We start from the raw sequence: 13,287 nt of genomic DNA, 5'->3' as shown, positions 1-13,287 counted from the left end.
TCCACAGCAGTTACGACAAATGGTCGTTCCTAATGGGGGCATGCGTCAGCCGTATGCTTTCATAACTGCGTAGTTACCATCAGTCATCGCATCAATAGTGGCCGCGGCTTCGTCCATAGTGGCTGTGGCTAACAGTAGTTCCGCTTGGATTCGCGTTGGCCGCGTGGCCAATGCGCACACAACAATGCATAGTCACCATCTATGATCACATCGATTGTGACCGTGGCTTTGTCCGCAGTTATAGCAGCAGATGGTAGTTCCGTTTAGATTCGGTGCCTGTGTCAGCCGCATGCCTTCAGAACTGCAAGGTTGCCTTCATGATCGTGCCATTAGCGACCGCAGTTTCATCCACAGCGGTTGTGGCAAGCAGTAGTTTCGTTTTTACTCGGTCCAAAGCTATTGAGGATGAAAGCATCAGCTACATCGCGATAGACGGAGAATCTGTTGACAACTAGCTCACTGGCGAGAAAATTATCGGGATGTGCATGTGGTGGTGAAAAGTGCTTCAAATGAGGGCACGAGCCGCAGCTGCGCTACCTGCATATAATTCTAACTTTTGACACATCATCACGCATGTGCCTGACTACTATGGTGATCTCAATAGCAACTCCTTTAGTAGTAGCATCTAAGAGGAGCTTAGGGGATGATGAATGCGATGAACACAAGTCATTTTGTCATTTTGGCGGGAAGTTTTGCCGTACCTACTCGAAAGAATTGTGACTCAAGATGCCGACACGTGTTGAGCTAGTGGAGCTCGAGCAGTCCGACACACTTTGTTGTTTTCCTGTTTCACCGTGTTTAATAGAGAATGCAACCTTTGAAAGCCAAAAAATCATATAAAAAACTAGGTTTTTAGAAAGCAACATTTTTGGGCTGGATATGTCATAAACTAATTTTTCATCATTAAACTACCTCTAGTCAAATATATATAACGAGCCGCGGCAGCAGTGAGCAAGCACTGGTAAAACCTAAACGTAGAGTGAGTGCCGTTCTCGCACTGTCTAACCAACCACTGCTGTCTTGGTCTTGTTTTGTTTGTGAATTCCTGTCCTTTTCTTATTGCTGCCCTCGGCGGCAGCCACAGTGGCGTGATCAAAGCTTGATTCGCTCACGATTGAAGAGCTCGCGAGGGCTTTCGAATTTCCCCAAGTCTCAGATGCAAAGCTGTGATTAGACAAAGCGCGTGTTCCTCGAGCAAGCGGCCTAACCTGCAGCTGCTATTGGCTGCTGTACACGATGATGCTATAGTCTCCTCTTATGGTCGCCCCGCGCATATCCATAGATGTGCAGTTTTACTGCGACAATGGGTGCATATGATGCGACTTAACACAGCCGAGCGAGCCCTCTATTAAAAGTGATCTGCGATGTGTACGGAGTCTAGGTGCACCGAGGGCTGATAGCTTCATGTGTGCTGTGTTCTTTCCACTTCATTCATAATGAATTGAGAGGCAGCAGGAAGGTTAATTTGCTTGATGCTGCTACCGCTCTTTCTCATGCCAGTGTTGTGACAGTGAGTGTCCATGGTCATCGAGTGACACCATTTTCATGTTTTCCTGTGCGCGCATGACATCCTACTTGTTCATTTAATTATTAAGCAAATGTTTACTAGTTTATATAGTCGATATCAGTTTGAAACTGATATACAGACATATCAGTTTGATATAGAGCATAATTCGATATAAGCCTGCTAAAGAATTGGATATCATAAAAACACGTACCATTTCTAAAATCACTTTATTGATGAAACTAGCTTAGTTTCGCATGAAATAGTCCTGTGTTTTCTTCTGCTTTGGTAATTTCGCTGTGTGCAACGCACAAAATTCTCCACATTGTTTAAGGAGTCGGAGCAACTGAGGCCGCAGCCTTCCACATTCATGCAGAAGCATTGGACTAATGCGAGTGCACCAATCACCTAGGAGGACGTGGGCAAAAAACCGTCGTTGCTTCCCTCATTGTGTCCACTTTCACTTGCGCTTGGTATGATGTCGGCAGGCTTCGTTTTCGGGCTCTCCCGTGGTCACGACACCATCATCTGCACTCACAAACTCATCGGCCGTTGATTCGTCAACAGCTTCCGGAAATTTACAGCTTGCTCCAAACTTCGGCAATACCAGCTATTAGGCTTGCTCACACTCATCAGAATTTACAGTTGGCACTGGGCACGCGGGAGCCGGCACGTCTCAAACAATTTTGGATGAACCACTTGTGCACGGCCGTGCATATGCATCGGGCGCCATGGGCACCGGGTTGCGAGTTTGTCTGCTTTAGCTCTAATCTCCCTTTTATTCTTCAGGATCGTGCTGAGAGTGCCCCTCGGAATCTTGCACGCTGCGGGGCATCCAACTTCTCACCGCGTTTGACCCGATTTGATTTCGAGCTTCGCGGTGAAAGGCGAATTCTGTCACTTCATCATGGCAACACTGCGGGAGAAGGCTCGCAAGGCGCAAACACAATGAACCAGAAAAGCAGCGAGACAACTCGCACTTGCGCCATCTTGCACGACAAGGGCGCAAGAGCCTCTGATTGGCTGTCTGAGCAAGCGCTGCAGGGGGGCCACGGTAATTTTTTGCAGGGGGGTGTCGACGGCTCGCTCGACGCAGCGTGGTCACGGTAGGGAGAGCGGTTTGATGGAGCTGCGCCATCGGATTTCCTCGTCACCGCAAGGGAAAGGGAACTTCTGGGGCACTTTTCCACTGCTTGACGTTTGGTATATCGGTAGTCGCTGCTATTTTTGTTCGATGTAAGCGTAACTTTTGCTGTATATACTCGTTGTAACTATACCGTGTTCAGAAATTGTTCGATATAAAGAATGATTCTACGTAAACGGGTTCGATATAGTCTGGTTAGACTGTATGGCTAATACAAGTACTATCCTTACTTTGTATAGCTGTCTAATAACTTGCCATTGCAATCGATTGGTTTGCCTTTCTGGAAGCTGCAATTTGTTTTGTGCTTACCCATTGCGTCTTTCTTTTTCAGAACCAGAACCACATGAAAGGCCGAAGTAAACACGGCGGCAACAATGGGGGTGACGGTGCAAGCCCAGAAATCATGGATGGAGCACTCACTGCCAACAACCGCACCACGCTCGGAGGCCGCAAGTCACCCGCTGCCAGTGCAGCCGACAAAGACAAGAAAAAAGTACGTTTTCAGGCCCCCTGGGGCCATTCTATCACAACGGATTGAAATGGGTTGTCTAACTGTAGCCTCGATATGCTCTCCACATGTGCAATTAATTAAAGCTGTGTTCTCGCCCTACGCACTGATAAATTAATTTTTTTCGGGCACTTTTAGCGTGTTTTCAGTCAAACCATTTTGATACAATGTAGATTAGGCATTGCAGATACCGAAACGCGTCGTTGCCGAAAATCGATCTTTTTTGCGATTTTCGCGATCTGATCCCTGCGTCCCCCTCTTAACAGTGTTTGCAACTTTGCATACCACCCTCATTTGCTCAACCTTGGCCTACCTTATCAGCATTTGAATATCATGCTGCTAGAGTAGTGCAAGCCTATGCTTTCCTGCAATATGTTTGTCCCCTTATGTCTACTGAGGAGCGTTGTCAGAAAGCAGAATTTCGCACCAGTACATTACCGTGGTGTCACGGTAATCAAAGTATTGCTTTCTGTGGCTTAGTAAAAGTTCCTTAAAACTTCCTTAGTCTTGGGCTCCTTTAGAATGCAATGCAGACTACTGTATTTACTTGCATAATGATCGCACTTGCGTAATGATCACACCCCTGAATTTTGTAGTCAAAATTCGATTTTATTTCTTTCCCATGTAATGATCGCACTCTGAACTTGCCGCAGCAGTATGTCTTGTACCAAGTCTAGCTAATGATGATCGTGCTTACCATCTGTCGAATGCTGTCAAATGCTACACGAACGACTCTTCAAGACATACCAAGCAGTCTGCACGCACCAAACATTCTTAAGCAGATGCCCCATTTTATTCCTTTCATCACTTTCCACACTTCCATGAAAAAAAAAAAAATATAGCTAGAACCAAACTTGTCTTGGCTTTATTATTTGTAGGCTTTATTATGGTTGTGGTCAACAACAACAACAAAAAAGGCGCTTTTCGGTTCTTCTTGTCCTGACTCGTGGGCACGCAACAAATCGTAAGCGGCAACGATAGTAGCCACGTTTATACTGATACGTTAGAAGTGTACCCTATTCATACACCGACGCTTGTAACACAGCTAAGATATTTGCCCACCCTTAGCGGAAACATGCCATATTAGGACAGTAGTGAAGACAAATGCCACAATTTCCACAGCATACCCACCACGTGTTTCTATGTCATTGGCAGCTAAGCACGTCCATCTGTTTCTGTCCACTCAAAGTGGACAAGGCTTCATTATTGCTGCAGACTTGCCGATAATAACAATGATTCATTACTGATACAGGAGGAACTGTTTCAATGCACGTAATGTACTCGCGAAAGGAAAGTCTGTAGAAGCGACTGTCGTCTTGCTCGTCGTCTTCGTCAAAATTCGCATCCCCGGCTTCCAAGGCAGCAGCTTCACGGACAAAGCTGCTGTGTCGAAATCAGTTCGCTATTATTGCGAGCGGCGTGTTGCTCCACACGTGCGCCACCATGTGCAATACACTGAGTAGAGTCACATCATATTTTTTCTGTGCCTCCATACAGGGCAACACTTGTCTTCTGTGTCGGCTTTTTACATTATGAATATTTCCCTGATCGAGTGGCTGCAGGAAAGCCGTTGTGTTTGGAGGCAAAAAAAGCAGCTCTGTTCGTCAGCCCTGACACGTTGTTATGCACAGTGCAGTTATCTAAAACAATTTGCACTTTGCGCGCTTATGCAGAAAACCGGTGGTCCAACTTGTGCAGCCAAGCTCGTCATATTTCTGAAGTCATCCACGCCTTTCAATTCGAGCGATAGTCTACTGGAAGGTTCTTGATACTTTTGAAGCACATCGGCTTTTTGGCTTTGCCGATTAACAACAGCGGTAGCCGCTCGATGCCAGTCATGTTGGCAACCAGCAAAACAGTTATCCTGTCTTTGCTTCGTTCACTGCCAACGCAAGGGTCCCCCTTAAATGTGATTGTTTTATCTGGCAAGGCTTTGTAGAAGAGGGCTGTCCCATCTGCATTAAAAATGTAGCAGGCATCATAATCGGCTAGGCCTGCGGGTAATCCGGCCCTCCAATCTTCGACAACGCCTTCATTCACCAGCCCCTTTCTCGCCGCACACGCTTCGGAAGACAAGGCTGTGCCTTTTCTTGAATCGGTCGATTCAGCGCATACTTTTCAGCCTGTGCACAGATAAGGGGGCCACTCAAAGGAAGCTGTGCGTCGCGCTAATCAGCAATCCGTCATAATACGCTTCAAGTTTCGGGTGCGCTGCCGTTCACAGTCTCTTCCTCTTGTCAGCAAACTTGTCGATATTGTACGCCTGAGCAATCTGCGCTGCATTTTGCACGTACGTGCTGAGCATGCTTCTCTTCGCCTTAAATTTATTCATTATGACCTGCTGAGGCACCCCTACCTTCACGGCTTTCGTATTTCTACTTCCGCCAAATTCTTTGCCTCATACTTCGCCCATTTCGGTGGGGCACGAGAGCACATGGTGGCACGGCAATGAAGCGCTGTGCCATGGCATGGCACAGCAGTGAACCGCCATACAGGATGCTAACAACAAAAAAGTATAAACAAAAAAAAAGTGCAAGCAGAATTTAACACACAGATTCACAAATAAAAAAGTTTCGCAATTCTCGTACACACTTGATGTAAAGTGATAAACGCAGTAAAAACGCCAACAAAAAAATGCCTAACTTTGCAACCACACAACTGCTCAAGCAAAAAAACATCGAAAATGGCAGACTGTAACACAGGTAAAAAAAAAAAACTAGAGGGAGGATGTAATAAAAAGTATGTATAGATAGTGTAGCTAGCATAGACCAGTAACTACTCTGCAACCATAGTGATGCAGATGTAGTGCTCAATGGCAGAAGCGATTGCAAAGTCAGAAGTACATCATAGCCGCCATAGATTCTCTCTCTCTCTCTCTCTCTTTTTTTTTTACACAGGCTTGTCTGTTACAGTAATAAATAAACACGGAGGCCTTGACGTATTTTCAGCCTTTTGGCACTTAGATTGGTGCACGCTACTCAGAGACTCCGTCGCTTGTGGTGCAATTTGGACTCTCCCTAGTGCCACCCGATCTTATATGCCTCATGTGCCTCTGAGCTCCGCGAACTGTCCAAATTAACCGAAGTACGACCAATTATGTTCGAAATAACGGAAGTTTTGTGCCATAGGTATATGTACAGGTTTGGTGGGACCATCCAAATTACCTAAATTTCTGAATAAATGGGGTTTTACTGTATAACAATGCCAGCTAGCTGAACTAAAGGGAATAGTTTCTCAGTGAGACGCACTAAAGCATCAGATGTGTTTGACTTTCCACGTGAGGATACTAATCAAACATTCTTTCAACTGGACTTTGAGACTTTGATTATTCATGGGCTGAGGCGGATGCCACTGGCGAGCAAGCACAAACACTTTGACATATGATTGTGAGTAGGGCCTGAGATGGCCAGACTTGCTTTCTTCCCCCTCTGCTAGAAGTCATGTCCTCTGAAAGTTATGGACAAGACCAAATGTGGGTTAAACCTCGAAATACTTTGGTTATTATATGAGTCTGTTCAATACCTGTTCCAGCACTTGTTGCTTTAGTTGCTCCCACTGTCTACTCAATGTACCATTCACTGCTGCATGTGCAGAAGACCAATCCCGACACTCCGACGAAAGGCAAAAAGCGAGGCCGGGACGATGCTGCCCCTGCATCCAATGCACTCCCCACGACGCCGACGACGCCAACGACGCCAAGCGTCTCCCCAGTGGAGGACTCTGCAGAAGCGGCGGCAGCTGCTGCTGTTGCGACCGCACCATCTCCAGTAAACGAGGAGGACGACAGAACGGCAGCGAGCTCAGCTGCCAAGAAGAAAAAGAGCGAGGCAGCCGAGAGCCCCGTTGACTCGCCAGGGGGAGCCGAGGGCCTTTCGAGCCGGAGCAGCAGTGTCGGTGGCGGTGCTGCCTCCAACGAAGGTGAGGAGGGGCCCGAGGCCAGGGGACGTATTCTGAAACGTTCGCCGCGGCGAAGTTTCGCACTGGCCACGCCTCCGCCGTTGCAGCGCGCGCTGAATGGCTGCTTTGACAAAACCGGAAATTCAGGTGGCGCAAGTGGATTTCCGGTTTTGTCAAAGCAGCCATTCAGCGCACGCCGCAACGGCGGAGGCGTGGCCAGTGCGAAACTTCGCCGCGGCGAACGTTTCAGAATACGTCCCCTGTAGTCAAGTGCAGTTTGAGCATAATAAAACTGACATCTGGGGCATGTTGGTATCTGGGGTAAACAGCGCAACACAGACACGGGCAAGAGCAAAGGAAAAGACGGGGTGGGCTCGTCACTTTTTGTCCGCGTCTGCATTGCGCTGTGTGCCCTGTTGCCCTGGATACAGTTCCTGAGGTGCATCATCTGATATGCAGATGCAGCAGGAGTAGCAGGGCCCATTTGCATTTGATATAACGCGCAGGCTGTTGCCTCGCTCCTTTGGTGCCTCTTAAGGGGGGACATGGCGATTAAAAGTTATCATTATTTATTTATGAACCAAACTTGATAAAAATTGGCATGCTTATTTAGTTCCTTCTCCTGATTCTAAAAATGCAGTTATTTTTTTGTAGGTTCATTATTTCATTACATAATTAAGAAAACAATGTATTTTACAATGCCTTTTTTCTTACTACAATAGACAAATAACCGCTGCACAAAAATAGACAAATGACATATGGTCCAATAGAAGAAAGCACAAGCTTCCCAACATAGGAAGAACTTTTATGATTGGATCAGTATTTCCTACTTTATAGTGCACTGAACTCCATTGTTCTGAACATGGCCTTGCATTAGTCAGACAAAAGACAAATTTTAAAAACTTTAAACAAAGAAACTTGAAAAACTGCTTCCTATGTTTGGTGCTCCAAACATCTAGCTTCATGATGCAAAAAAAATTAATACTATAACTATGATAGCTACTGATATATCACAGTAAATGTCTTGCTGGGTGGGTAAAATTAGTATTTCGAGAAAATCAAGAAAACAAATAAATGTCACATTTAATTGTGAAGGGTCACAAATGTGTGCACATACACATTCCCAAAACATTAGTAGGCTCCTGGGGCATAGTCAGTTTGGGCATTTGTGTCTCTGTGGCGCTTTTTGAAGAAGCACTGCACATTTTCTGCCGATGCATGCTTGTGTTCAGATGCGGCTGATCGGCGCCGATCTTTTTCCGCCATGCGCTGCATACACTTTTCGCCAGGATTCATCGAGAGTTCTTGCAAAATGCTTGCCAAGGTTCTCCTGCAGCCAGCATTGAACTTCATGACTGCTTCCGCCACTGCAGCCTCAACGCTGAAGAGTGATGCGTGCTGCTCCTTCGGTGCGAGCGCCCATATTAGCGAGTGCAGGCTTTCATTGTTGTTCTGTGTTTTGCCTCGCTGGCAACGTTCAAGCAGCATCTTGTCAGAGAGCCGTTGGTAGATTGGCAGTAATGCCTTGCTTACATGAGCAGGTAAATTGTAGCGGTGCTTCGGCACAGGTTGGCCTTTGGCCTTTGCAGCATTTTGCCGGCACCAGGAATCGGGACCTTCTGGGCAAAGGCTATGATTCGAGGTGACGTCATTTGATGTTACGTGATAGTAGCTTGCCATCACGGCCTTCTCCATGGCTTCAATGTCACCAGTGTGGGACTTCAGAGCCCATCCATAATAAGAGCTCAGTTTGTTGACCAAATCTCCAGTCAACCTTCCTCTTCCACCAAGTGGCTCTGAGCCAGGCCCCTTGTGCTTTGACAGGGCATTACGTAGTGCTGTCCCCATCCTCTTATGGACATGGTTGACACAATCCTCTTTGTCAACTTCTATAAAGCCATATACTTTGGCCTCCTTTAGGGCCAAGAAAGTACGGCTGTCACCGTCCGACAGCACAGTTGTGTATCTTAGGCTGTACTTTTCCAGCGATCTTTTGAATAAAATGAGGCCAGCCTCCACCTCCATTTCACCAGCCTTCTTATCCGTATTTTTTTGACACTCATGACTGGCTTTCCATTCTTCGTATGAAGGGTCACCAACTTTTGGTCCACGCTGACAACCGGCACAAAAGTTGCTCAGCACAACGTAGTCCAGGACAAGTCCCGTGAAAAGTTCAATGACGGCGCCGACACCGATGTGCGAACTGTGCCCGCGAGTCATCCAAGACCCGTCGTACGATACAGCAACGTTGCCCGGGTTGCCGAAGTTTAATTGGCTGTAAAGCTGCCGGACCGACTTCGCGCATTCTGTTGTAAGCGTCTCAGCTGCCCGGGTCGCGGCGGGCGTCAACTTCGTTTTGACGTACCCCTGCCACGTTTTCGTATGCAGCCCGCGGTGCGATATATTCATTGTTGCGAAAATATCATTGAACGCAGTTTGCCGATTGCCGGTGCTTTGCATCGCGCGCGCAGCCAGAATGTTGACGGTAAACGGATTCACTTTCTGAGTCCCATTCACACGCGGCGAGCTCCACGCTGACGCTTTGTCGCCGCATTTCGAGCATATGAGCACCAGACTTACTGCAAGGCCATATTCGCGCTCCTTCCGGCTGATTTTCGCGCTACCGCCGCATGTATTACAGTTCATATGCTCCAGAAGTGCGTTCACCGATTCCAGGCACACCACGGTGAAAACTGTGTCGTCAATCGGGCCGGCCGCGACATCGCCAGCGGACAAGATCTCCGACTTACGGCTCACTGCTGCGGTTGATGCGAGCTCTTGTAGTTTCTCGTCGGATCTCATGTCGATTACCTCCAAATCTGAAGGCGTCAGCATAACGGTGTCACGACGGACGCGGCTGGCGTTTTCGTCGCAGCTACTCGTTGTCGCACCACCTAGGCCTAGCACTCGGTCGGCTCCATCAGTTCCGTCGCTTGACGCCGTTGGTGGCTCGTCCTCAACCACTTGCGACGCGGTGGGGCGTTTTTTGAAGTTGTTGAGCATGGACTTCTTCCTTTTCTTTCCATACTTGTGCTTGGAGTCAAACTTTCGGAGCGGAGGAGGCATCGTCGCGCGTACTCACACAACGATCGTATCGAACATGGCGTCTCGCCTGCGCCTCTGCTGCGGCTAGCAAACAGCTCGGGAGTGCGCCCAGCCAATCACGTGGCGTTATCTCGTCACGTGCATGCGACAGCGAATGAGAACGCGCGTTTCACCTATTTTTGCCGCCGGTTTTTGTATTGAACCAGCAAGCCTAACGAAGCGGCAGCGCGCGATATTTGAAGCCGAAACCGCGTTCTTTCAAACGAGACCAAGATGGCCGCCCTCAAGGCACTAGTACGCGAGCGCGGCGTCATTGAATGTGTGTCGTTTTCGCGTCGACACACGCGAAAAATCAGGTGCCCTATCTGTTTTTAAATTGTTCGTATGGCTGAAATATGACCTTACGAGATTGGAAACTTGGCAGATAGGGAGAATAATAGATGTAGATTAGAGAAATGCTATTTTCCAAAATTCGTTTTTTTATGATATTTTGGGTCTAAAGACCCGTGTCCCCCCTTAAATAAAAGAAAATTGTGCAGAAACCATCGACGATGATGGTCGACGTAAGCAAATAGCCGAACAATTCAAGAAACTTATTCGTTTTTTTTTTAACGGAATGGTGCGCTTGCTCATACATGTAGCAGCGAGGTTCTTTGGGTAGCGTTTGTTGCTGTATTGCATAATTCCATAGAGAACAGAACTGTTAATCAGCACATCTGTAGCGATAATATGGGCAGACACCATGTGCAAAAAGCATTAATACATAGAGCTTTCTGTGGGCCTAGTTGGTGCATATTCGACAAATATATTTTTGAGGCGAAAACAAGACACATGGCATAAAAGGAAGGCCATACGTAGGACAGGCGCTACTTTCAACTGTTTATTCAACAACGTCAACATGAAATATACATGAGAAAGGCACACGCACAGATGCTTTTATGGAAAAAATACAAGATATGAATGTATGTATAAGAAATGCCTGACTGATTCATACCATACTTACTCGAACCTAGGCAGGCCCCGATTCAAAACCGACCCCCGAATGTTCGAAGCCAGAAAAAATGAAAAAAACTTGCCTCGAATGTAGGCCGAACAAAAAAGTGAGGGCAGCATTCAGAAAATGCAAACAGTATTTATTTAATATGAACTTGCCGAGCTCGCTCTACGTCATCATCGCTGCTAACCTCTTACGTTGAAGGACGCGTGCAAGCTCGCATCCGCGTGCTCATGCACGTGCATACAGTGCAGCACGGCTCGTACACATAGAAACGCGGCACAATCTTGGTGAACAGCTCCTCTCTGCTACTGCGCTTTTTTTCCTTATCACTGTCATCTCCTCGATGTGGCACACGCAAAAAACTGTGAAATTTCTTAGAAAACAAATTTTGGACACTACACAATGTTTCAGCGCAACGTCCGATCTGGTCTTGGGCTGGTTCAAAGCAGACGACACAGCATTGATCCTTCATTTTGTGACTGTCACACAGTCTATACCGAAATGGAAGTCACCATCGCTGAGAGGGGTTTTGAGGCAGCAACTTCATACTGAAATTTCTTGTTGAATGTGCGCTGAGAGCACAGTTATTTGTATAATCATATTGGTCTCTCTACTCTCAGTTACAGTGATAAACAGAGAACAGTCGGTCGACCATGTCACACCCCTTTAATAAGATGACTAAACACTTGCTAAATTAAGCTACGTATTTACTTGCGTAATGATCGCACCCCTGAATTTTGTCGTCAAAATTCCATTTTATTTCTTTCCCGTGTAATGATTGCACCCTGAACTTGTCATAGCGATATGTTGTGTGCCACGTCTAGCTAATGATGATTGCACTTGCCATGTGTCGAATGCTACGCGAACGACTCTTGAAAACATACCAAGCGGCCTGCACGCACCCAACATTCTTAAGCAGATGCCCCATTTCATTCCTTTCAACACTTTCCGCACTTCCGTGGGAAAGAAAGCTACAACCAAACTTGCCTCGGCTTTATTCTTTGTAGGCTTCATAATGGTTTTGGTCAACAACATAAAGGGCGCCTTTCGATTCTCCTTGTCTGCACTCGTGGGCACGCAACAAATCGCGAGCTGGAATGATAGTGGCCCCGTTTACATTGATACATTAGAAGTGTACCCTATTCATACGCCAATGCTTGTAACGCAGCTAAGATATTCGCCCACCCTTAGCGGAAGTGTGCCATATCAGGATAGCAGTGAAGACAAATGCCGCAGTTTCCGCAGCATGTCCGCCATGGGTTTCTGTCACTGGCCGCTAAGCATGCCCATCTCTGTTTCTGTCCCCTCAACGTGAACATGGCTGCGTTATTGTCGCAAACTTGCCGATGTTAACAATATTATTCATTACTGATGCGGAAGAAACTGTTTTAATGCGCGTAATGTACTCACGAGAAGAAAAATAATCGCATTCGGCTTGCTCCGCCAGCCGCCATTTCTGTTTTGGTGTCCCGCATTTGCTGCGGGATGAAAAAAAGAAAATGTTTCTTTTCGTGGGAAATTTAACCTGCGTGATGATCGCACCACTCAATTTGCGTGAATTTTTTTTACAAGAAAGTGAGATCATTATGAGAGTAAATACGGTACTTGATCACGAAGCAGCCAACACTGTGTGAAGTCCCGTGAATTGTTGCCGCTGCAGAGAATGCCCCGGAAGAACCTGAGGCGACGTCGGTCAGCCCTCCCAGCGTGTCACCGTCTCCAGTTGTGGCCCCCATCCCGGCAGCAGTGCCGCCAGTGACAAATGTGCCTGAAGAGCCCTCGCAGGCCGCATCAATGCCGCTGCGGCTACCGTCGCCAGTGGAAGAGGAGCGGCCGAGCTCTCAACCGAGCTCTCGGCCGAGCTCTCAGCAGCCCGAGCCTAGCCCTGTAGCAAATGATGGGTGAGCAGCCTCTTTTTTACAATTAACAGCTGTCCTTGCCCCGTACAGTGGCAGTCCTGCCTACTTTCTGTTTGTAAGTCAAGACTCCCTTCCCTGAATCCATCGCCCATCGCTGCACTGAAGTTCATGGTAATGCTCTTAAAGTCCTTGCCATCTTCTTAACCCTTTGACGGTTTTTGCCGTACATGTACGGCGGCGGTTTTCTGTCCCGCAAGGTCTTCGCCGTACGGGTACGGTTTCGACCCTCCGTTTGAAATTTCGCGCCATAATGACGATGTACGCTTACTGGGA

General features: G+C 47.3%; 1 protein-coding gene across 9 annotated transcripts in view; it reads left to right on the top strand.

Annotated features, from left to right (window-relative positions):
- The window catches only part of LOC135899850 (arginine-glutamic acid dipeptide repeats protein-like), a 75,446-nt gene that overhangs the window by 22,353 nt on the left and 39,806 nt on the right, over positions 1-13,287 (top strand). For all 9 annotated transcript variants that reach the window (XR_011512190.1, XR_010563737.1, XM_065429236.1 and 6 more), the window contains 3 exons: positions 2,980-3,141; positions 6,750-7,074; positions 12,756-12,996. Coding sequence is in view for 7 of the 9 variants with exons in the window: in XM_065429236.1 (XP_065285308.1) it covers positions 2,980-3,141; positions 6,750-7,074; positions 12,756-12,996 (728 nt within the window). In the remaining 2 variants the exon portion in view is untranslated. The remainder of the gene's footprint in view (positions 1-2,979; positions 3,142-6,749; positions 7,075-12,755; positions 12,997-13,287) is intronic.

Source organism: Dermacentor albipictus, chromosome 2 (assembly GCF_038994185.2).
Source record: "Dermacentor albipictus isolate Rhodes 1998 colony chromosome 2, USDA_Dalb.pri_finalv2, whole genome shotgun sequence".
In the NCBI taxonomy this organism is placed as follows: domain Eukaryota; kingdom Metazoa; phylum Arthropoda; class Arachnida; order Ixodida; family Ixodidae; genus Dermacentor; species Dermacentor albipictus.
This window is presented reverse-complemented; position numbering and strand designations above follow the sequence as displayed.